Genomic DNA, 23,765 nt, shown 5'->3' with positions numbered 1-23,765 from the left:
CTGCTGTCTATGGAGTCGCACAGAGTCAGACCCGACTGAAGCGTGTCCGCAGCAGCAGCAGCAGTCTCACCATATCATTTCCCTGCCTAACAACTTCTACTGGATCTTCATCAGCCAGAATGATAGGTGTCTAGCCTGGGCATACAGAGTCTTTGACAATTTTGATTTTGATTCCGTTGAACTGTCTGTGAGGGTCAACTTAGATACCACTTCACTCAGAAAGTGCACTTTGATAACATCTTGACACTGCGTACCTCACCTCCCTTGAAGGAGGTACTCTGTTTCTTGGCTCCTGGTGATATATTGGCTTCTCAATGCTTGTATCCAATGTTCTGTTGTTATGTTTAAGAAAAGCTCCAAGATGACATTAATACTTCTGCTGGATTGCATTTCATGGCCTCTGTAAAAAAGAAAGCTAAAGAATGTCAGGATGCAAGTACAAATACAGACCCAGGTAAAATGCTATTTTACTTTAATTTTTAAAATTCATATATTTTTAACCTTTAATATATGCCTACTTTTTTTTTCAAAACAATAATTTAAGGGGAATTTAAAATTATGTGATATTAGTTTCTCATCCCAGGTTTTTGTTCCTAACCCTGGTATATACTTCACAAATTTTAAACTGAATTTATGATAGCTTTGTTAAAATATAATAGATACTTGTTTAAAAATGCCATGGGCTACATCATAAATCAGTAGAAATAGTATTTTTAGTTTGGGTTCTCTATGCCATAATTGACTTTACTAGAATTTCATGCCTAAGATTGAGAGGCCAGAACTTGTGGCTCCTGAAGTTGAGTTTGAAGAAGAGGACTAGGCTGGGTTTGATGTGAGAAGAATATATGTAACTGTGACCAGAAATAGAGGGAATAAATGTTGGAGGAACTCATGTTTGGAATGTTGCCTGATAAGCTTCTTCATTAATGTAATGAATGAATGTATTAGGTGGCCTCCAGTATTTTTCTCCTACAAATGATGCTTCCGTGAGTAACTTCTTGCATAGAACCTTTTTTCTCTCTTTTGGTCATCACTATGATTTAGCTAATAACTCTTTTACCCTTTACCAATCCAGTTGATTAAAATAAAAAGCATCTGTTATTTTCGTTTTTATTTCTTTCTGAATGAGGTTGAGTGTATATAAGGTTGTTTTTTTAATAAGATGTTTTTTGATACAAATGTTCAGTGTGCATTTGAGAAACATTCTTGAATGGATCTCTGAGAAAGCCTAGAAGCACTTTGCTGCTCTGTTGTCTTCTAAAGTCAGCAGCTATTTGCTGGAAGTTTGTTATTCATCCAGGTGATCAGGCCCAGAATATAAATAGTAATAAAATTAAAATTATTAATTAAGAAATTAAATTCTTAAGCTGTCTAGTTTTCTATGACTTTTTGTGCACAATATATAAACAAATCTATGCTTGTATAATTAATTTTTTCTATGGTTGTAAAGTCCCTTTTCTGTTTTCTTTTTTTGTCACAAATCTCCTCATTGATATCAAGAAGCTGCTTCTCAAGAAGTTGTTTCCGAATGTCATAAAAATCAACGAGTCATTTCTTCCATATCAGGTGTGATTTCTTTTTTTTTCCTGAGAACAGCATGACTAATTAAAGGTTATGTCTGTATGACGAGTTACCACCCCCCCATAAAAAAGCAGTTAAACCAAAAATTGATTTAATAGAGATAACATGGTTTTTCATTTTTCTAGTTTTATGCTTGTCATGTGGTTTAAATTCAAGCCTTGGCACCAAGTTTTTGGTGCCCAGTACTGCAGCGAGTTAGATTTTGCTTGTGAAATTTGAAAGTAATGTTCTGTTAAAAATATGGCACTAGGAAATAAGATTAGAGTCATAGGACAAAAAGCACAGTTAGACTGCTGGCCTATTGTGATAGGCTTCTTTATTGTTTTGAATAAGAAGCTAATGACTTCTATAAAATTAAGATATTAAACTTTTTAAGTGGTATGATTTAGCTACGGTCTCTATATATACTAAGAACCACTGAGTTATACATTTGAGTTATACATTTTTATACATACATACATGTATATACACTCATACATATATATATGTTATACATTTTTAAAGGAGGTGAATTATGTCTCAATAAAGCTGTTTAACCAAATGAACAAACAACAAGAAGCAGTGTTGAAAGAAAAAAATTTGCTATGATTAATTTCCTAAAATCTGGTTTTATTGAAATGTTAAACAAAAATGACAATATATCTGAAACGGAAAAAGGAAATTATAGCATTTTCTTGGTAAGACTTAGATATTTCCTTATTCTTATGAATCATTCATATGAGAAAAACTGTAGTCAGTCTGCAGTCAATTATGAATTAGTCTAGATTAAATATAATCTTGCCACTAGAGTAGAATAGAATTTTCTTTATTTATACAAAGAAACTTCTACTTAGATTTTCAACAAATATTTTTAATGTTGTTTGTTGCTAACTTGTTCTTACAAAGTTAATGATGTAGAACTAATTACAGAATTTTTTTTTTGCTATCTTGATTTTTAGAACATGAAACTTTGAATGTTCCTCAACTTTTGGCTCCAGATATATGTCTAAATCTCAGACTTCCCACTGAAATATCAGAGAAACCTCTGTCACCTTCAGCATCTGATATGGTACTAAATTTGAAAGTTTTAATAATACCTGTGTGCTAAAATTTATCATGGTCATCTGCATTATTCAGTTGTATAGATGAAATAAGGCCAAAAAGTCTCACCTACGTAGATTTGTTGGAAAGGTCAAAATTTAGTTTAAGATTTAAATGTTATGCCTCCAGATATTGTAAACTAAGACTGTAACAGAATTCTTGCAGTTTTCCCTAAGTTAGGCTCATGTAAGCTCTTACTGCCTTGAGAATTAAACCTTTTTTTGGGTAAGGGTAGGGTGGAATGGCCATGTAAATAAAAGGAATGTAACCCTCTTTGATTTTATATGTTTTGGCTCAGGTTGGACACACTTACATAAATGTGATTGACATTGAAGCTGATGATCTACAGGAATTACCTGTCAAGGAGGAGCCTTCAGATAATATCAAGCCACACAGTGATTGTCTAGAAGTCCCGTCTTCTGCAGAATTACATTACATGGCAGCTTCAGTTACTAATGCTATTCCCCCGGCTCTTGACAATCTGAAGAGTAAAGGTAATAATTTGTCCTACTTTTAAAATAAATTTAAAACATTTTTGAAAACTTCTTTAATATAGCATTGTTATCCCAACTCTTGTCTCTTAGTTCTCCTCCTCCAAATCCACTATAGTTTTAGATGTTTATATTCACATTTAGAAATGTTCTGTTAATCTTCTCAATACCTTGTTTATAAGTTTAGAATTAGTCTTTGTATGCTTTTCATGTTCTTGGTAGAATCTGCCTATTCCGCTGTGGATTTATTTTTCAAACCTGCGAAAGTGTCTCCCTCCTGTCTGGGTGGAAGCAGCTGGAGAGCGGGCAGTACAGAAGTGAAGGAGCCTCATGTCATCTCACCTCTACCATCAGACGTATGGCAGGACACAGGTGAATTTCCTACCGTGAGACTGAAATATAATCATTACATACATTTGTTTAGTCATTCACATTTTTTAGGTTTTTTTGTTGAATAATTTGATCTTCACAAAATCTCTATGGAGGCAAGTAGGACAGGCATCGTAAGCCTCAGCTGACCATCTCTTCATTCACTGAGCATCACGTTAGGGGCAACATGCAGGGACCAGAGAAGAGAGTGCCACCCGGCTCTCTGCTGTGGGCCCACATGTGGGGGAAGGAAAGCAGGGAAGTGAAGAGATGACCGTAGCACCTGACGGCATGGTGCGTGCCATCGTGGTGAAAAGGATGAGATTGTTGGGGCATACAGCATCTAATCCATCTCTGGGAAGGACTGAGGCTGTGTAGGGGAGAGGCACTTAAATGGCATCTTAACAGTAGGACTGAGCAAGAGAAAGCTGCAGAGAATAGATCACACAGATAGAATAGATCCTATGATGACTCAGATGCCAAGTCTGAGAAAATTAAAGTTCAGTGTGCTTGGTGTTCTTCTGTTTTAAAGAAATAGCAAGAGAAGAGCTAGATAGGAAGGCCTAGGAAAGACAATGGCATTGTCTTTCATTCGAAGACATTTGAACTTTTAAGGTGAAGGCATTAGAGAAATGCTGAAGGATTTCAGGTGGAAAAGGAGCAATATGTTTTATATTTTAAAACATAAATAAGATTTATGTTTTAAAAGATCTCTCTGGGGCCTTTGTAGAATTTGGGTTAGAGAGGAATGAAGTATTTAGAGATTGGGATTTCCCTGGTGGCTCAGATGGTAAAGTGTCTGCCTACAATGTGGGAGACCCAGCTTCAATCCCTGGTTTGGGAAGATCTCCTGGAGAAGGAAATGGCACCCCACTCCAGTACTCTTGCCTGGAAAATCCCATGGACGGTGGAACCTGGTAGGCTACAGTCCATGGGGTCACAAAGAGTCGGACATGATTTAGCGACTTCACTTTCACTTTCTTTCATACTGTTTGGTGTCCTTGGGTTGTGAAAGCTTTGGCTAAGCTGTGGTGGTAGGAATGAGGAGATGATTGGCAGGGGGGATCATCAGTATTTTGGTGTCATGTTGGAACTGAAGGAAAGACAATCTTGAATGCATTTCAGGCAGCTGGCTTGGGAAACTGGGTGAATGATAGTGCTGTTCCCTGAGCTAGGGAATCAGGAGGAAAGAGGGTAGAAGGGCAAAAGCTGTGAGTTTGGTTTGATCTGCCTTTGGGACAACCTGAATAAGATGACATCACTTTGCCAAATAAGAGACTTCACTTTGCCAACAAAGGTCCAGATAGTCAGAGCTATGGTTTTTCCAATAGTTATGTATGAATGTGAGAGAGGAACCATAACTAAGGCTGAGAGCTGAAGAATTCATTCTTTTGAACTGTGGTGCTGGAGAAGACTCTTGAGAGTCCCTTGGACTGCAAGGAGATCACACCAGTCAATCCTAAAGGAAATCAACCCTGAATATTCATTGGAAGGACTGATGCTGAAGCTGAAGCTTCAGTACTTTGGCCACCTGATGCGAAGAGCTGACTGACTCATTGGAAAAGACCTTGATGCTGGGAAAGACTGAAGGCAGGAGAGGGGAACGACAGAGGATGAGATGATTAGATAGCATCACTAACTCAATGGACATGGATTTGAGCAAACGTTGGGATATAGTGGAGAACAGAGGAGCCTGGCGTGCTGCAGTCCATGGGCTCGCAAAGAGTCGGACATGACTTAGTGACTGAAAAACAGAGTAAGAGCAGAATAAGATGTTCAGGACACAGATAGATTTAAGAACTGGAGCTCACAGAGTTGTTTGGATGTGAGAGTCAGCAGTGCACCCGAGACCTCACCCAGAGAGGGTGGGTGGAGTGAGAAGAGCCGTGATCTGAGACTGGTGCCCTGGAAGTACTGAAGGGTGAAAGGAGTGTGGGTTGCAGAGAAACAGTCCAAGATGATGACTAAGAAGGGAGCATGAGATAGGGAGGAGAAGACCCAGAGGCCAGAAGAAGTGTTTCAAATTAGGGACAAGAATCAGCTGAGTTCAAAAGTACAGAGAGTCATTGACTTTGATATATATTGGTCTTGAGAGGCTTAATGTTTGCCTGAGATCCCACATAGAGGCAGTAATGGCCTACATTGGACCTAGCTTTTACTGTGTGATGTTGGTTTTCAGGTAGAGTTTTAAAAAGTCATAAAGACTTTAAAGTTGCTTTTTGGTGAAATGTATTTTTGTAGCAGAAAGTAAAAGTAACATTAACATTCAGATTTCATTGTAATGGTGCTTTGGGGTAATGGTAACACTGTTATATATCCTATCTCACAACAAAGACTAATCTCAGAAGTCAAGAAGCTGAGGATATTTCTAAGTATATTAAATTAAAACTGATTTGAAAGAAGGGAATGTTATGTTGACTTAAAGTGAGGTCTTTGAGAAATTAAATCGTCAGCATCTATTACAATTTTTCTTAACTGTAGTCAGTTCTGATATTACCTTTAATAATATTTAGATACTCCGAAGCCAGATTTTCACTTCAAGGAACCGAGCTCAAAGTCAGATGCTACAGAAGACTATCTTCTGTGGGAGGTGCTACAGGAAGTCCCCACCGCTCGTCCTGCGCCAAGCCCTGCAGCTCGCCGGCTGGAGCATCTCACCGCAAAGCTTCAGAAAATTGATGAACAGCTCTTAGCAATACAGAACCTCGCTGAAAACATAGAGCACAATTTCCCCCCACACACAGCGCCAGACCGACACTGTATGAAGGTAGACTGTCTTTACTTGTTAATTTGTTGGTTAACCTCCTTACTAGATTTGTAGTGTGATATAATTTTAGACTCTTGATTTTTCAAAATAATGAGAAATGGGTTCAAAAGCTAAGGTTTCTCAGCCTGCAGCATTGTTGGCATTTGGGCCAGGTAATTCTCTGTTGTGGACATCTACCCCACGCGTTGTAGGGTAAAACGCCCCTAGTCTTGACCTCTAGCTGTCAGTAGCGTTCCCTTTAGCCTCAATAACCAAAAATGTCTCCAGGCACTGACACATGTCCTCTGAGGGGCATTCTCCCCGTGGAGAACCACTTCCACTTAAGCATTAAGCTTTTAAGAACTGAACCCTCAACTTCTACCAGGAAAATAAATACATGAATTACAAAACCAGAATGTGGTTTTAGATAAATCCTGCTCTCAATTGAGTATCATTTTCTTCAGCAAGATTTTTATAACTCTACAGACATTGTTGTCCTTACATTTTGAATTCTCAATTTCTTTCAAATAGTTTATAGAACAGGATTAGTAGTCCTTAGAAGTTTTCTGTATCTTTAAAAAGCTTGCATCATAAAGAGATTAATGTTTATGTATATGGTATATAATGGTAGTTAGACAAATAGAAAAGAAGTCTCTATTACTTATTTTATACAAATATCCTATTTTTTTAGGAAATAAAATTTTTATAAAATAAAGATTAATTAAAAAATAGTAAAAATATTTTGAATGTATTAAAGCCTTATATTGGGAAATGCAAATTACAGAAAATGCAAATTTGTAGAAAAAGAATTCCATCAGTGACATACCTAACAAATATTCCAGGTTACTAGAATGTTGATATTTTAAAAGATGTATTTATTAGGATTGTGGCATTTCTTTAATCCAAAGGTTTAGCAATTATTAAAAAGTTAAGATTTAGTATATGTGAAACTACAGTGAAAATAATATATGAAGTAGGATTGCTGCTTTGGTTTTTTAAATTTTATTGCAGTGTAGTTGATTTACAATGTTGTATCAGTTTCAGGATTACTATTAAGTAATGACATTATGGTGTTTAGTTGGTTGTTTTCCTTTTTGTTTTTAATCCAGGTTTAGATTTATTACATCCAAATTAATGTTGAGTGTTGAAATTGTCCCTAGAAATCCATATTCCAAGGAATCACTTTCAAAATTGCCTTCTCTTCCAGTTTATTAAGCTCCTAGTTTATGTAAAGCCTGGTATGTTACTTCCACCTCAGTCTAGTCTTGATCCTGGCTTGTTCACACTCACCAAATCTGGTGAGTCATTCATTCCTTTAACAAACATTTATCAAGCTTTTACCACGTGCTGGGCCCTGTGCTAAGTTCTAGGAATAAGAAAGCAAATAAGGCATAGTCCCTACTCTCAAGGAACTTAGAATCTAATAAAAGAAGATAGATGTGTGCACCAAAAATACACGTGAACAGGGTGCTGTCAGGACACACAGGTACACAAGGCCTCTTGTGACTGTGTAAATATGCCAGCCCTGCTTCCCTGGTGGCTCAGAGGATAAAAGCGTCTGCCTACAATGCAGGAGACCTGGGTTCAATCCCTGGGTCGGGAAGATCCCCTGGAGAAGGAAATGGCACCCCACTCCAGTACTCTTGCCTGAAAAATCCCATGGACGGAGAAGCCTGGTAGGCTATAGTCCATGGGGTCGCAAAGAGCAAAGAGCAACTTCACGACTGAGCAACTTCAGGTTCAGGTTGACCAGGGTGGGGCGGGGAAAGAGACGGGAGGGGCAGATGGCTTCTCAAGGAGCAGGGCATAGGTCACGCTCTTGTGTGTTTTAAAGGTTCCTCCAAATTCTGATACTGGTCCCCTCTCGGCCCCAGCCTTTCCACACTGGAAAGTAAGAATTTGTCTTTTACTTGGTGGATGGCAGACATCTGATAAATGTTTATTTGATGGCTGTTTTTGTGCTCTCGTTCTTAGATTCAGACAGAAATAAAATCACATTCATATAATAATAATGGAATAGTTATTAATAATTGTCGCCCAAGCTTGGGAGGCAGTTTCAAACAAAGAATTCTGAAATTTGTTGATCAAACTCAATAAGCATATAGTCTTCCGAGGTGACTGCTTTGAAGGAAATAGAACTGATTTAAATGAAAGGTTTGGCATATTAGTTTAAAATGTTCTCATCCTATTTGATGCACACATAAACACAGAGATTTTTTTTTTACTTGCTCATTTTAGTTTAAGAAAATGGCCTGTCGGCCTGGAAGAAGCTGAGGGGTACTGTGGACACCCCAACCAGGTGCTTTAAAAATATTTGTTCAAGTCCATGTGCTGGATTTGAGAGTCTCTGCATCTCTCTGGTCCGCATTCCTCATCTTTAAAATGAAAGATTTGATTTCTAAATACCCAAAATTGGAATTTCTGGACTGTATGATAGACCTGTTGTTGTTTTTTGAGGAACTTCCATACTGTTTTCCACAGTGGCTGCATGAGTTTGCTTCCCACCAGTGGTGCTCAAGCATTCCCTTTTCCCCAGACACTTGTTTGTCTTTTTGATAATAGACAATCTGTCCGGCATATGATAGCTCACTGTGGTTTTGATTTGCATTTCCTAGGTGATTAGTGATGTTGACCATCTTTTCATAAGCCCACTGGCTATTTGTATGTTTTCTTTGGAAAAAATGTCTATTCATGTCCTGTACCCAATTTTAAATTGTTTTTTTTTTTTTTTGATATTTAGCTGTATGAGTTCTGTTAATATTTTAGATATTAGTCCCTCATCAGAGAGAGTATTTGCAAATATTTTCTCCCAGTCTATAGGTCGCCTTTCTATTTTGTTGTTGGTTTCCTACACTATGCAAAAACTTTCTGGTTTGTTGTAGTCTCTGTTTATTTTTGCTGTTGTTACACTTGCCTGAGGAGACAGATCCAAAAATATATTGCTGAGACCAGTGTGAGAGCCTATTGCCTCAGTTTTCCTCTAGGAGTTTTACAGTTTCCGGTCTTACTTTTAAGTCTTTATCAGATGGTTGGATGGCGTCACCAACTCAATGGACGTGAGTTTGAGCAGATTCTGAGAAATAGTGAAGAACAGGGAAGCCTGGTGTGCTGCCATCCACGAGATCGAGAAGAGTCGGACACAACTTCAGTCAGTTCAGTCGCTCAGTCGTGTCCGACTCTTCGAGACCCCGTGAATCGCAGCACGCCAGGCCTCCCTGTCCATCACCAACTCCCAGAGTTCACTCAGACTCACGTCCATCGAGTCAGTGATGCCATCCAGCCATCTCATCCTCTGTCGTCCCCTTCTCCTCCTGCCCCCAATCCCTCCCAGCATCAGAGTCTTTTCCAATGAGTCAACTCTTCGCATGAGGTGGCCAAAGTACTGGAGTTTCAGCTTCAGCATCATTCCTTCCAAAGAAATCCCAGGGCTGATCTCCTTCAGAATGGACTGGTTGGATCTCCTTGCAGTCCAAGGGACTCTCAAGAGTCTTCTCCAACACCCTAGTTCAAAAGCATCAATTCTTCAGCGCTCAGCCTTCTTCACAGTCCGACTCTCACATCCATACATGACCACTGGAAATACCATAGCCTTGACTAGACGGACCTTTGTTGGCAAAGTAATGTCTCTGCTTTTGACTATGCTATCTAGGTTGGTCATAACTTTCCTTCCAAGGAGTAAGCATCTTTTAATTTCATGGCTGCAGTCACCATCTGCAGTGATTTTGGAGCCCAGAAAAATAAAGTCTGCCACTGTTTCCACTGTTTCCCCATCTATTTCCCATGAAGTGATGGGACCAGATGCCATGATCTTCGTTTTCTGAATGTTGAGCTTTAAGCCAACTTTTTCACTCTGTTCCTCTTCACTTTCTGCCATAAGGGTGGTGTCATCTGCATATCTGAGGTTACTGATATTTCTCCCGGCAATCTTGATTCCAGCTTGTGCTTCTTCCAGTCCAGCGTTTCTCATGATGTACCCTGCATATAAGTTAAATAAGCATGGTGACAATATACAGCCTTGACACAACTTAGTAACTGAAAAACAGCAACAGACAGTTTTTAGTTTATTTTGTGTATGGTGTAAGAAAATGGTCTAGTTTTCTTCTTTAAAATGGAGCTGTCTAGTTTTCCCAACAGGAGAAGGCAATGGCACCCCACTCCAGTACTCTTGCCTGGAAAATCCAATGGATGGAGGAGCCTGGTAGGCGGCAGTCCATGGGGTCGCTAAGAGTCGGACACGACTGAGTGACTTCACTTTCACTTTCCACTTTCATGCATTGGAGGAGGAAATGGCAACCCACTCCAGTGTTCTTTCCTGGAGAATCCCATGGACAGACAAGCCTGGTGGGCTGCCATCTATGGGGTCGCACAGAGTCGAACACGACTGAAGCGACTTAGCAGCAGCAGCAGCAGTTTTCCCGACACTTTTTGCTGAAGAGACTATCTGAAACACAAAACAGAAACAGACTCATTGACACAGAGAACAAACCAGTGGTTGCCAGAAGAGAGGTGGGTGGGAGATGGGTGAAATAGGTGAAGGGGATTAAGAGGTACAAATTACCAATTGTAAAAATAAGTCAGTGATACAATGTACAGCACAGGGAGAAGAGTGAATAATGTTGTGTAGCTTTATATGGTGAGTAGTGTATAAAAATATTGAATTACTGTAATATACATCTGAAGCTAATATAACATTGTAAGTCAATTATACTTCAATTAAAAAATCAGTAAAATAAAGGTGAACTGTGTAAATAAAAGGGAAAGTTTTGTCTTGATGGCAGTTAACATTCCTCCCCATTCTAAAATTTGTGATGCAGTTTTCCTGAGCTTCTTAAAAGGTTAAATTGGTTAAGATACAAAATAAGTAAAAATTTACTCCTCTTTAAAAAAACCTCACCATTTAACTCATATTGGATTCAATCCTCTTCTTTCATCTTTCATATTTGCATTCTTCCAATGCAAATATGAAAAACCTATGTAAAATTATTTATGGTATTTTGAAATAATCAGACTATAAAATTTGTAACCATTATTTTGTGGTGTATGTTTTTCTATAGGTTGAACCTGTGGGTCCCATTGAACTGTCTTCTGGCCCTGAATCTGAAAAAACATTCCCTTCAAAAACCATTAGCATTTCTGAAGAAGGTTTGTGAGGGGTCCAGGGTGGGACTGAAGCCTTTCTTGGGAAGGATGTGTATGCGCCAGAAATAGTCTTCTTACGTGAGCTGAAGCCATCGGTCCCCTTATTTTTAGATGAGGATTCATTTTGTGATAACATAATGGGCCCTCACCTCAGGCCAGTTTATTTCCTGAGAAGCCGATGCCGTGACCTCCTCTGGCCTTTGCCCCAGAATGAGGCAGTGTGGGCTGGACCACGGTTATGTGACTCCGCACCACTGGCTGCGTGACCGCTGAGAATCACAGATCTTGTGCTGAGGTGGTGTCTGCCTGCGGTCATCAGAGGAGCCGGAACCTGAAGTTCAGGTTCAGTGGCCTGGCAACGGTGAAGTTATTAAGCTTTGGCATTTCTTATTTTAAGAATGAGAATTTGGGTATTTTTTTAAATGTCTACTATATCTATGATTGTTAGTATCTATATTCTTTCTTTCATTTAGTCTACTCAGCAGTTTAATTTATTTTGCCAGAAAACGGGGTTTGGTTTATTGATTCTCTTTATTGTTTCTTAATGTTCTTTTTCACAAATTTCTACTCTTTAGCTTTATTATTTCTTCTGCTCTTGGAGGCTTACTTTGTGGGATTTTTCCTAACTTCATACTTTGTTTTTTTCTAATAAATGCATTTGAGGCTGAACGTGTTTATTCAAGGACCCAGATAAGGGTGCTGCTGTTATATCTTTTGGTGGTATTCAATTTATATTAAGATTTATTCTTCAGCTCGTAAAAAGACTTTTTAGCTTCCAAATATTATGGGGCTTGGGCTATATTTTTGTAATTTATTTCCATTTTCATTGTATTGTGATTAGATGAGTGTATGATAATATCATTCTTCAGTTCAGCTTAGTTGCTCAGTCGTGTCTGACTCTTTGTAACCCCATGGACTGCAGCACACCAGGCTTCCCTTTCCATCACCAACTCCCGGAGCTTGCTCAAATACATGTCCATTGAGTCGGTGGTGCCATCCAGCCATCTTATCCTCTGGCATCCCCTTCTCCTCCTGCCTTCAATCTTTCCCAGCATCAAGGTCTTTTCTAGTGAGTCAGTTCTTCGCATCAGGTGGCCAAAGTATTGAAGCTTCAGCTTCAGCATCAGTCCTTCCAATTTATATCACTCTTAGATATTTGTTAAAATTTTGGTTGAGGCTTAGGATATATAGTCAGTTTTTGTAAATATTCTATTTATTTGAAAAGAGTGAGCATTTTCTGTTTATGTAGGAGATGTGTGTGTGTGTAGTCACATACACATATATCATAGTCAGACTTCTAAATTACACTGATCAGAAGGGCGCATTAAAAATTACCTGCAGTGATTTGGAATTGTTTATTTCTCTTTGTAATTCTGTTAAATGTTTCTTTATGTACTTGTTTTTTTGTTGTTCAGTCACCAGCTCATGTCTGACTCTTTGCCACCCCATGGACTGCAGCATGCCAGGCATCCCTGTTCTTCTCTATCACGCAGAGTTAGCTCAGACTTGTGTCCATTGAGTTGATTATGCTAACCATCTCATCCTCTGTCATCACCCCCTTCTCCTCCTGTCCTCAGTCTTTCCTAGTGTCAGGGTCTTTTCTAATGAGTCGGCTCTTCACATCAGGTGGCTAAACTTTCAGACTTCAGCTTCAGCATTAGTCCTTTCAGTGAATATTCAGTTTGATTTCATGGTTTGATCTCCTTGCTTTCCAAGGGACTCTCAAAGAGTCTTCTCCAGCACCATGATCAAAAGAGTCAATTCTTTGGCACTTAGCCTTCTTATATGCTCCAACTTTCATATCCATACATGACTGCTGGAAAAGCGATTGCTTTGACTATGCAGACCTTTGTCAGCAAAGTGATATCCCTGCTTTTGAATATGCTGTCTGGCTTTCTCATAGCTTTTCTTCCAAGGAGCAAGCATCTTTTAATTTCATGGCTGCAGTCACCATCTGCAGTAATTTTGGATCCCCCCAAAATAAAGGCTCTCACTGTTTCCATTGTTTCTCCATCTATTTGCCATGAAGTGTTGGGACCAGTTGCCATTATCTTAGTTTTCTGAATGTTGAGTTTTAAGCCAACTTTTTCACTCTCATCTTTCACTTTCATCAAGAGGCTCTTTAGTTCTTTGCTTTCTGCCATAAGGGTGGTGGTATCTGCATATCTGAGGTTATTGATATTTCTCCCGGCTATTGATTCCAGCTTGTGCTTCATCCAGCCTGACATTTCACATGATGCATTCTGCATATAAGTTAAATAAGCAGGGTGACAGTATACAGCCTTGATATACTCCTTTCCCATTTTGGAACCAGTTCTAACTGTTGCTTCTTGACCTGCATACAGGTTTTTCAGGGAGACAGATAAGGTGGTCTGGTTTTCCCATCTCTTTAAGAGTTTTCCACAGTTTGTTGTGATCCACAAAGTCAAAGACTTTAGTGTAGTCAATGAAGCAGAAATAGATATTTTCCTGGAAATCCTTTGCTTTTTCTATGATCCAGTGAATGTTGGCAACTTGATCTCTGGTTCCTCTGCCTTTTCTAAATCCAGCTTATACATCTGGAAGTTCTCATTTCACGTACTGTTGAAGCCTAGCATGAAGGATTTTGAGAATTGCCTTGCTAACACGTGAAATGAGTGCAACTGTTTGGTAGCTGGGACATTCTTTGGGATTGCCTTTCTTTGGGTTTGGAATAAAAACTGACCTTTTTCAGTCCTGTGGCCACTGCTGGCTTTTCCAAATTTGTTGACATATTGAGTGCATCGCTTTAACAATATCAGCTTTTAGGATTTGAAATATCTCAGCTGGAATTCCATCACCTCCACTGGTTTTGTTTGTACTAATGCTTCCTAAGGTTCATTTAACTTCACACTACAGGATGTCTGTCTCTAGGTGAGTGACCACAGCCTTGTGGTAATTCAAGTTATTAAGACCTTTTTTGTACAGTTCTTCTATGTATTCTATGCACCTCTTCTTAATCTCTTCTGCTTCTGTTAGGTCCTTAAAACTTCTGTCCTTTATCATGACCATCCTTGCATGAAATGTTCCCTTGGTATCTCCAGTTTTCTTGAAGAGATCTTTAGTTTTTCCCTTTGAGTTGTGTTCTATTATTTCTTTGCATTGTTCACTTAAAAAGGCTTTCTTATCTTTCCTAGCAATTCTTTGGAACTCTGCATTCAATTGGGTATATATTATGTGGTTCAGGCTATGGGTATATCTTATGTAGTTTAGGCTATGTTATAAAATGAATATAGTTAATGATGATTACTTTTCTTGAATTTTATCTGTTTTATCATTAAGTATACAGCCTTGACATACTCCTTTCCCGATTTGGAATCAGTCTGTTGTTTCATGTCTAGTTCTAACTGTAGCTTCTTGACCTGCATACAGATTTCTTAGGAGGCAGGTCAGGTGGTCTGGAATTCCCATCTTTTTTAAGAATTTTCCAGTGTGTTGTGATCCACACAGTCAAAGGCTTTGGCATAGTCAATAAAGTAGAAGTAGATGTTTTTCTGGAACTCTCTTGCTTTTTCTATGATCCAGTGGATGTTGGCAATTTGATCTCTGGTTCCTCTGCCTTTTCTAAATCCAGCTTGAACATCTGGAAGTTCACAGTTCACGTACTTTTGAATCCTGGCTTGGAGAAGTTTGAGCATTACTTTGCTAGCGTGTGAGATGAGTACAATTGTGTGATAGTTTGAGCATTCTTTGGCATTGGCTTTCTTTGGGATTGGAATGAAAACTGACCTTTTCCAGTCCTGTGGCCACTGCTGAGTTTTCCAAATTTGCTGGCATATTCAGTGCAGCACTTTCCCAGCATCATCTTTTAGGATTTGAAATAGCTCAACTGGAATTCCATCACCTCCACTAGCTTTGTTCGTAGTGATGTCCTAAGGCCCACTTGACTTCACGAAATTCCTGGATGTCTGGCTCCAGGTGAGTGATCACATCATCGTGGTTATCTGGGTCATGAAGATCTTTTTTGTACAGTTCTCTATGTATTCTTGCCACCTCTTCTTAATATCTTCTTCTTCTGTTAGGTCCATATCATTTCTGTCCTTTATTGTGCCCATCTTTGCATGAAATATTCACTTGGTATCTCTATAATTTTCTTGAAGAGATCTCTGGTCTTTCCCATTTTATTGTTTTCCTCTATTTTTTTGCATTGATCACTGAGGAAGGCTTTCTTATCTCTCCTTGCTGTTCTTTGGAACTCTGTATTCAAATGGATATATCTTTCCTTTTCTCCTTTGTCTTTAGCTTCTCTTCTTTTCTCAGCAATTTGTAACACCTCCTCAGACAACCATTTTGCCTTTTTGCATTCCTTTTTCTTGGGAATGGTTTTGATCACTGCCTCCTGTACAGTGTCACAAACCTCTGTCCATAGTTCTTCAGGCACTCTGTCTATCAGATCTAATCCCTTGAATCTGTTTGTCATTTTCATTGTATAATCGTAAGGGATTTGATTTAGGTCATACCTGAATGGTCTAGTGGTTTTCCCTACTTTCTTTAATTTAAGTCTGAATTTGGCAATCAGGAGTTCATGATCTGAGCCACAGTCAGCTCCCAGTCTTGTTTTTGCTGACTGTATAAAGCTTCTCCATCTTTGACTGCAAAGAATATTATCAGTCTGATTTTAGTATTGACCATCTGGTGATGTTCATGTGTAGAGTCTTCCCTTGTGTTGTTGGAAGAGTGTGTTTGCTATGACTAGTGTATTCTCTTGGCAAAACTCTTGTTAGCCTTTGACCTGCTTCATTTTGTACTCCAAGGCCAGATTTGCCTGATTCTCCAGGTATCTTTTGACTTCCTACTTTTGCATTCCAGTTCCCTATAATGAAAAGAACATCTTTTTTGGGTATTAGTTCTAGAAGGTTTTATAGGTCTTCATAGAACCATTCAACTTCGGCTTCTTCAGCATTACTGGTCGGGACATAGACTTGAATTACTATGATATTGAATGGTTTGCCTTGGAAATGAACAGAGATCATTTCTGTTGTTTTTGAGATTGCATCCAAGTACCTCATTTCGGACTCTTTTGTTGACTATGATGGCTACTCCATTTCTTCTAAGGGATTCTTGCCCACAGTAGTAGATATAATGGTCATCTGAGTTAAATTCACCCATTCCAAAAAGTTGGCTTAAAACTCAACATTCAGAAAACTGAGAACATGGCATCTGGTCCCATCACTTCATGGCAAATTGATGGGGAAACAGTGGAAACAGTGAGAGACCTTATTTTGGGGGGCTCCAAAATCACTGCAGATGGTGACTGCAGCCAGGAAATTAAAAGACACTTGCTCCTTGGAAGAAAAGTTAGGACCAGCCTAGACAGCATATTAAAAAGCAGAGATATTACTTTGCCAACAAAGGTCCATCTAGTCAAAGCTCTGGTTTTTCCAGTAGTCACGTATGGATGTGAGAGTTGGACTATAAAGAAAGCTGAGCACTGAAGAACTGATGCTTTTGAACTGTGGTGCTGTGAAGACTCTTGAGAGTCCCTTGGACTGCAAGAAGATCCAACCAGTCCATCCCAAAGGAGATCAGTCCTGGGTGTTCATTGGAAGAACTGATGTTGAAGCTGAAACTCCAATACTTTGGCCACCTCATGCGATGAGTTGACTCATTGGAAAAGACCCTAATGCTGGGAAGGATTGGGGGCAGGAGAAGAAGGGGATGACAGAGGATGAGATGGCTGGATGGCATCACCTACTCGATGGACATGGGTTTGTGTAGACTCCGGGAGTTGGTGATGGACAGGGAGGCCTGGCGTGCTGCGATTCATGGGGTCGCAAAGAGTTGGACACGACTGAGCAACTGAACTGAACTGAACTGATGTTGGGAAAGATTGAGGTCAGGAGGAGAAGGGGACGACAGAGGATGAGATGGTTGGATGGCATCACCGACTCGATGGACATGAGTTTGAGTAAGTTCCTGGAGTTAGTGATGGACAGGGAAGCCTGGCGTGCTGCAGTCCATGGAGTCGCAAAGAGTTGGACACGATTGAGTGAAATATTATTAAGTAATGACTATCTTTATTCTCAATAATGTTGTTTAGGCTCAAAGTTAATTTTGTTGAATATGTCCATTTATCTTTTTTGATACTTTTTATTAAAAATTTTAACGGTAAGTTTCAGGCATAGTTCAGTAGAAGACAAAATAGTTTAATTAACCTTCATGTTCCCAACAATCACCTTTACAAGTATCAACCCATGGCCAGTCCTGTTTTATATATCCCACCCACTCTTTCTACCTTTTCCTGAATTATTTTAAAGCAAATTCCAGATGACACATTATTTTATCCATAAATATTTTAACATTCTCTAAAAGACAAGGTCTATTTTTAAAATAATAGCAACATTATCACCTCTTTTTTTAAAAAGTCTTGATACTGTCACGTACCTAATAAGTGTTCAGCTATTGCCAGTTGGCTCATTTTAAAAAATGGTTTATTTGGTCCAGTTGGAGTCCAGGTAAGGGCCATACATGGCATTTGGTTGATGGCTTATAATTCTCTTTTAATTTCTGGGTTCCTCTTTTTTTCTCTCTTTTTCCCCTTCTAGTTTATTGTTGAAGAAACTTGGTTGTTTGTCCTGAAGTATTTTTCAGGGTCTACATTTTGTTAATTGCGTCTCTGTGGTGTCATTTACGTTCTTCTGTTCCCTTTATTTCCTGTCATTAGACATCCCTTTACTTTCAAGATGAGTGACTGTGTTATAGATGTGTTCAGCAAATATGGCTAGATTTCATTCTTCAAATAATTACATACTTTGTGTTTTAATTATAAGATATAAGCAGCTGTTTATTGTGATTACTGATACATTTGTGCTTGCTTCTGTTATCTTATTTTGTGCTTCCTATTTACTCTCTCTTTTGTTTACTTTTTGTCCTTTTTTCTTTCCTTCTATTGGATTGAGTTTTCTGTATCCACTCTTTCCCCCTCTATTTGTTCAGAAATTATACATTCTATTTTTATTCCCTTAGGACATATTCTTCTATTTTCAACATTCAGAATTGAGTGTTGAGATGAATATATCTACCTCACAAGCAACATAAGGTCTTATGTTAGAGCTTTTAGCACTGGTATTCCAGGGGCTCAGTGGTAAAGAATCTGCCTGCTAATACAGGGGACACTGGAGATGCAGGTTCAATTTGGCCAGGAAGATCCCCTGGAGGAGGAAATGCCAACCCACTCTAGTATTGCTGCCTGGAAAATTTCTTGGACAGAGGAACCTGGCGTGCTGCAGTCCATGGGTTTGCAAAGATTCGCACATGACTGCACACATACACACATGCCTCTTCACATCTTCTCTGATACTGTTTTCTAATATTTTAGATCTGTACCTTGTTTTTAACCTGCCCACTTAGTCTCCTTTGTCTTTTATTTTTATATGTCTGTACTAATTTGAATTTATCAGCATGTTTGCCAGTTTATTTCCCCTCAGTTGCTTCTTTTTTTCAAGGAAATTGTAAACTGAATGATGTACATATGTAAAAAATAAGTATATTAGACAAAAACACAAGTTTCATCAAATAATACTTGTCGTCATTCCCCAGGGTGTAGTCTGGCATTTTCTCTTTTGTGCGGTTATTGCCAGAGTTGCTCCTTGCATCTACTTCGTTGAGGACTGTTTCCTTCCTCCTTCCTGTATTAGTTCTTTCAACTGGAGTCTGTCAGTAGCCAGTTCGCCCAGTCTTTGAAAATAGTTGTGATTTTACTGCAGTGTGTGAGTGATGGCTCACAGCTGAGATGGCTCACAACTGCTTATCTTCCCTCAGTCTTTTAAGATATTATTCCATTTTTCCATTGACATTTCTAATTGCTGAGTGTATAATACCCATGTGATGTCTAAATTGCTGTTGTTTTATCTCTGATCACTTTTACAGTTTTCATCTTTATTTTGGGTTTATTTTGCATGTTGAAACGGTGTGTCTAGGTGTATAATTCCTTTTATTTATTCTATATGGGAGTAGGGATGGCTTGTTAATTTGCAGTTTTAACACTGGGAAGTCTTACCTGGCTTCTTTTGGAGTACTGCTTTTTCTAAAGCTCTTGTTAGAGGTGTGCTGGGACTTCTCAGTCTACTCCCTGTCTCCTAACCACCCTCAGGGTCTCCCTTTGCTCTCAGTGATGTGCTCCAGGATATTTCCTCAGAACTCTTTCTCTTAGTCTACTCATTCTCTCTACTGCTGTGTCTTCTTTGCTGTAGGATTTTAATTTTGGTGACTACATTCTTAATGTCCAGAAGATTTCTTTCTTTTTCAAATCTCTCTGTTCTTTGGATGTACTGTCCTTTTCTCTTACTGTGGTTTCTATACCTTATTTTATCAGTTTAATCATTTTAGTAATATTTTATGCCCTTTCAGATTATTTTATTTTGTGTGTGCATATTTTCAATTGTCAGATGTGTATACTGATGCTCTGGGCTGCTTATTCTTTTGTGTGAGTTGTAATTTTTTATATGGAGCTTATTTAGGGGGTAGTTCTGCTAGGTTGTGTATGTTTTTCTTTGGCATGATTTTGTTATTTTCTTCTTGCTGTTACTGAAGTAGAAAAAAGTGGGGACACGGTTTTATGATCTTTTTTTTGGCTTGGAGTTGCTGTACCACATAGATAGTGTAAATTCAGATCCCACACCTGCCTGTAGTATAGCAAGACAGGGTGGGTGTCTGTTTTCTCAGAGTTAACTTTTGTTTTTTTCCCATCCACTACCCAGGGAGATAAAAAAGTTTGCTGTTTCTCTAGGGCAGAATTTTTCTTATCCCCACTTTATGGACAGAACTGTCCTTCAGCGTTCTCACTTCCTCTCACTGTGCCTGTAGGAACCAGGTCTCCTGTTCCTCCTCGGGCTATACCAGCAGCATTGTCCATTTAGTGCCCAGATTTGAATTCCTTTTTATTTTACGACACCAGGAGACTTATTTTACTTACAAGTTTAATTGGTTGTGTATGCTTTTTTTTTAATTCACCATTTCTTCTGTGTTTTATACAGGTAATGGGCCTATTCACTGCAGCTCCATCTGTTGTGTTTTCTGAAGTTGATAATAAATTTAGTAGTAGATAATAAATTTTCTTACTATGAGACAGTTTAAACTTAATACTGTATTAAATTATTTTATTATGCAGTAAGAAAGTTACCAGAATAATGTCTTTTCCATGTGATTTTTTTCCCATTATCATTATTTTCTTTTTATTGTAATATATGTTCTCTGGATTAATGCACTTCCTGACTTATATGAATAAAGAAGATCAGAGGGACAAAGAAGAGATTTCAATAACAGAAACTTACCCTTGCCAGAAGACCTATGTGCTTCCTTCGGCTCATTCAGCCGTCAGCCTTTCCAGTGACCAGAATGTGACTTCTCTTGGTATTGTTCTTAACTTTTTTTCCTTTACTCTTATTTTCCAAGATACTGTTACTGAAGAATACTTACTTTACTGGGAATATAGTTGTGAAGGATTTGTGAAGCCATTGCAATATTCATAAGTTTCAGGGAAAAGAAAGTTAAAAATTGTGCCATGTACATGTAGTACTACATTATCGTGTCACTTTCATAAGATACTCTACAAGATGTGTCATGCTGCCGCTACTGCTAAGTCGCTTCAATCGTGTCTGACTCTGTGCGACCCCATAGACGGCAGCCCACCAGGCTCCCCCGTCCCTAGGATTCTCCAGGCAAGAACACTGGAGTGGGTTGCCATTGCCTTCTCCAGTGCATGAAAGTGAAAGTCAAAGTGAATCACTCAGTCGTGTCCGACTCTTACTGACCTCATGGACTGCAGCCCACCAGGCTCCTCCGTCCATGGATTTTCCAGGCAAGAGTACTGGAGTGGGGTGCCATTGCCTTCTCCACAAGATGTGTCATATCTCTGTGTAATTCAGGCTCCTCTGTCCATGGGATTCTCCAGGCAAGCATACTAGAGTAGTTGCCATGCCCTCCTCCAGGGGATCTTCCCGACCCAGGGCTCAAACCCAAGTTGGGTTCTTTACCACGAGCGCCACCTGGAAAGCCCCATTAAATACATAGCAACTGAAACATTACAGTATTACACTGGTATATTATACTATACTACTATACTGTTTGATTTGTATAAAAATTGAGGAATTAAAACTCTGTCAATTTTAAGAGTTTTGATTTGGAAACAAAATAATGACTGTGATTTTGTGGGCCTCTTCCACATGCCAGACATCACTGTTTTATGTGTGTTGACCCTGGTGTAAGCCTGACCTGTGATCTAGCTACCATTCTCCCATTTTACAGTTGAGAGTATTGAGGCTTAGAGAAATTCAGGGCCATTGTTCATTCTATTTCTTTTAGAGCTGACAGTTCAAAATGCTATTCCTTAGTCCTAAGTGATATTTTGTGTCATAGTAATAGCAGGGCATACTGCGTATCACAATTGGAACTCTAATGGTGGCCTTGAAATACCTTTTTTGCCCTCAGACACTTATGGTCAATAAGGGTGATTTTATTGAATGCTTGCAATATGTTTTATTACCATTATTAAAGTTATATAAGCAGTTAGAAATGCTATTTTTAAATGGCATTGCTGTTGTTTAAATAAAAACTATTAAGCTGTTTTTAAGCTTTGTATTTTTTCTCTAAACTCTTTCTAGATTCTGTTCATATTTCAGTCATCATCATATGGAGATAATCATTTTTATTCACTGAGTTGTTGTGAAGATTAATTACTGTATATAAAGCATTTAGCTGAGAATCTGTTTGATTCCTATAGGTTCTTGCTCACCAGTATCTTTCCTCTTTCCTCTTATGGAAGGGAGAATTGAGAAATGTAGTTAAAGAGGCCTTAGTGGATTCTGATTGTATCTGAGAAGTTTAAACTACATTTGGTACTTGGGAATCACTGACAAATTTTGAGCAGGAGAGGTTTGGAAGAACACTAGGATGGAGGTCTAGGTCAGTTAGTGAACTTTTAAATTAATGTGACCTGGGCAGTGATGAGGGTCTGGGCAGTGTTGTGGGAAAGGAGAAGAAATGAGACATTCTGAACAGGCAGCTGATGGCTTAAAGCTCAACATTCAGAAAACTAAGATCATGGCATCCGGTCCCGTCACTTCATGGCGAATAGATGGGGAAACAGTGGAAACAGTGGCAGACTTTATTTTCTCCACAATCACTGGAGATGGTGATTGTAGTCATGAAATTAAAAGACCCTTACTGCTTGGAAGGAAAGTTATGACCAACCTAGATAGCATATTAAAAAGCAGAGACATTACTTTGCCAACAAAGGTCCATCTAGTCAAGGTTATGGTTTTTCCAGTGGTCATGTATGGATGTGAGCATTGGACTATAAAGAAAGCTGAGCACTGAAGAATTGATGCTTTTGAACTGTGGTGTTGGAGAAGACTCTTGAGAGTCCCTTGGACTGCAAGGAAATCCAATCAGTCCATCCTAAAGGAGATCAGTCCTGGGTGTTCATTGGAAGGACTGATGTTGAAGTTGAAACTCCAATACTTTGTCCACCTGATGTGAAGAGCTGACTCATTGGAAAAGACCCTGATGCTGGGAAAGATTGAGGGCAGGAGGAGAAGGGGACGACAGAGGATGAGATGGCTGGATGGCATCACTGACTCCATGGACATGAGTTTGGGTAAAGTCTGGGAGTTGGTGATGGACTAGGAGCCTGGCATGCTGCGGTTCACGGTGTCACAAAGAGTCGGAAATGACTGAGCGACTGAACTGAACTGATACTCACTGACTAAGTGGATGGCATGGGTGGAGAAGGAGAACGCAAATGGCTGGTTAGCATTGTCAGACTAAGAGCAAGGATATCACCAGGTCTTAATGTCAAACTCTTAGAGCACCTTCAACCAGATGTAGCATTTCAGGCGATATTCATATCATATTTAGGACCTAGCTTTTGATAAGCAATTAGAGCTTGCTGAGAGGTTTAGGCTAAAAAACAGAAGAGCCTTTTTCCCTAATTATATAGTTAATATTGATGGAAAATGGGGAAATGCTTAGGACCAGCCTGAGAAATGTCATCCATCAGAGAGCAGGAGGAGCCCACCCCACCCAGTGAGGGAAGCGGATGAGCAGCCTCTGGTGAAGGGACTTTCAAGAAACAGTGAATCCCTGACAGTTTCACAGGCCACCAGAAAGTTAAGAAAGAAGACTGAGTTTTTTTGAGCACTTTAAGACCTATCGGTATTTCTAATAAGTGAAGTCGATGATCAGGCTGAGTGCACTGTTTGGCATTTTTTCAAAAAGGAACTGTGACCATCAAGGAATGAAGCTCATCTGTTGCGTGTGTTAGTAAATTATAAAGGCCATCCCATAGAAGAAATCCAAAGGTGGTTTGAAAATGAAGGATAGAATCTTCCTGCGTAACTACT

The 23,765-nt window shown here is 39.1% G+C and overlaps 1 protein-coding gene across 16 annotated transcripts in view; it reads left to right on the top strand.

Moving 5' to 3' along the window:
• CPLANE1 (ciliogenesis and planar polarity effector complex subunit 1) overlaps window positions 1-23,765 on the top strand; it is a 107,120-nt gene that overhangs the window by 64,208 nt on the left and 19,147 nt on the right. For 8 of the 16 annotated variants that reach the window (XM_086361463.1, XM_086361460.1, XM_086361462.1 and 5 more), the window contains 8 exons: window positions 350-454; window positions 1,501-1,566; window positions 2,520-2,629; window positions 2,960-3,155; window positions 3,375-3,524; window positions 6,035-6,288; window positions 11,322-11,409; window positions 20,653-20,775. In XM_086361463.1, coding sequence (XP_086217589.1) covers window positions 350-454; window positions 1,501-1,566; window positions 2,520-2,629; window positions 2,960-3,155; window positions 3,375-3,524; window positions 6,035-6,288; window positions 11,322-11,409; window positions 20,653-20,775 — 1,092 coding nt within the window. Of the gene's footprint in view, window positions 1-349; window positions 455-1,500; window positions 1,567-2,519; window positions 2,630-2,959; window positions 3,156-3,374; window positions 3,525-6,034; window positions 6,289-11,321; window positions 11,410-11,517; window positions 11,789-20,652; window positions 20,776-23,765 lie in introns of those variants that run through there. The other 8 variants (XM_086361469.1, XM_086361468.1, XM_086361467.1 and 5 more) reach the window with 5 other exon arrangements.

The sequence above is a fragment of the Bos grunniens genome, chromosome 20, assembly GCF_055505025.1.
Source record: "Bos grunniens cultivar Pamir isolate PY7600 chromosome 20, Bosgru_T2T1.0, whole genome shotgun sequence".
Lineage (NCBI taxonomy): Eukaryota > Metazoa > Chordata > Mammalia > Artiodactyla > Bovidae > Bos > Bos grunniens.
The sequence above is the reverse complement of the archived record's forward strand: the minus strand, read 5'-3'. Positions and strand labels throughout refer to the sequence as shown.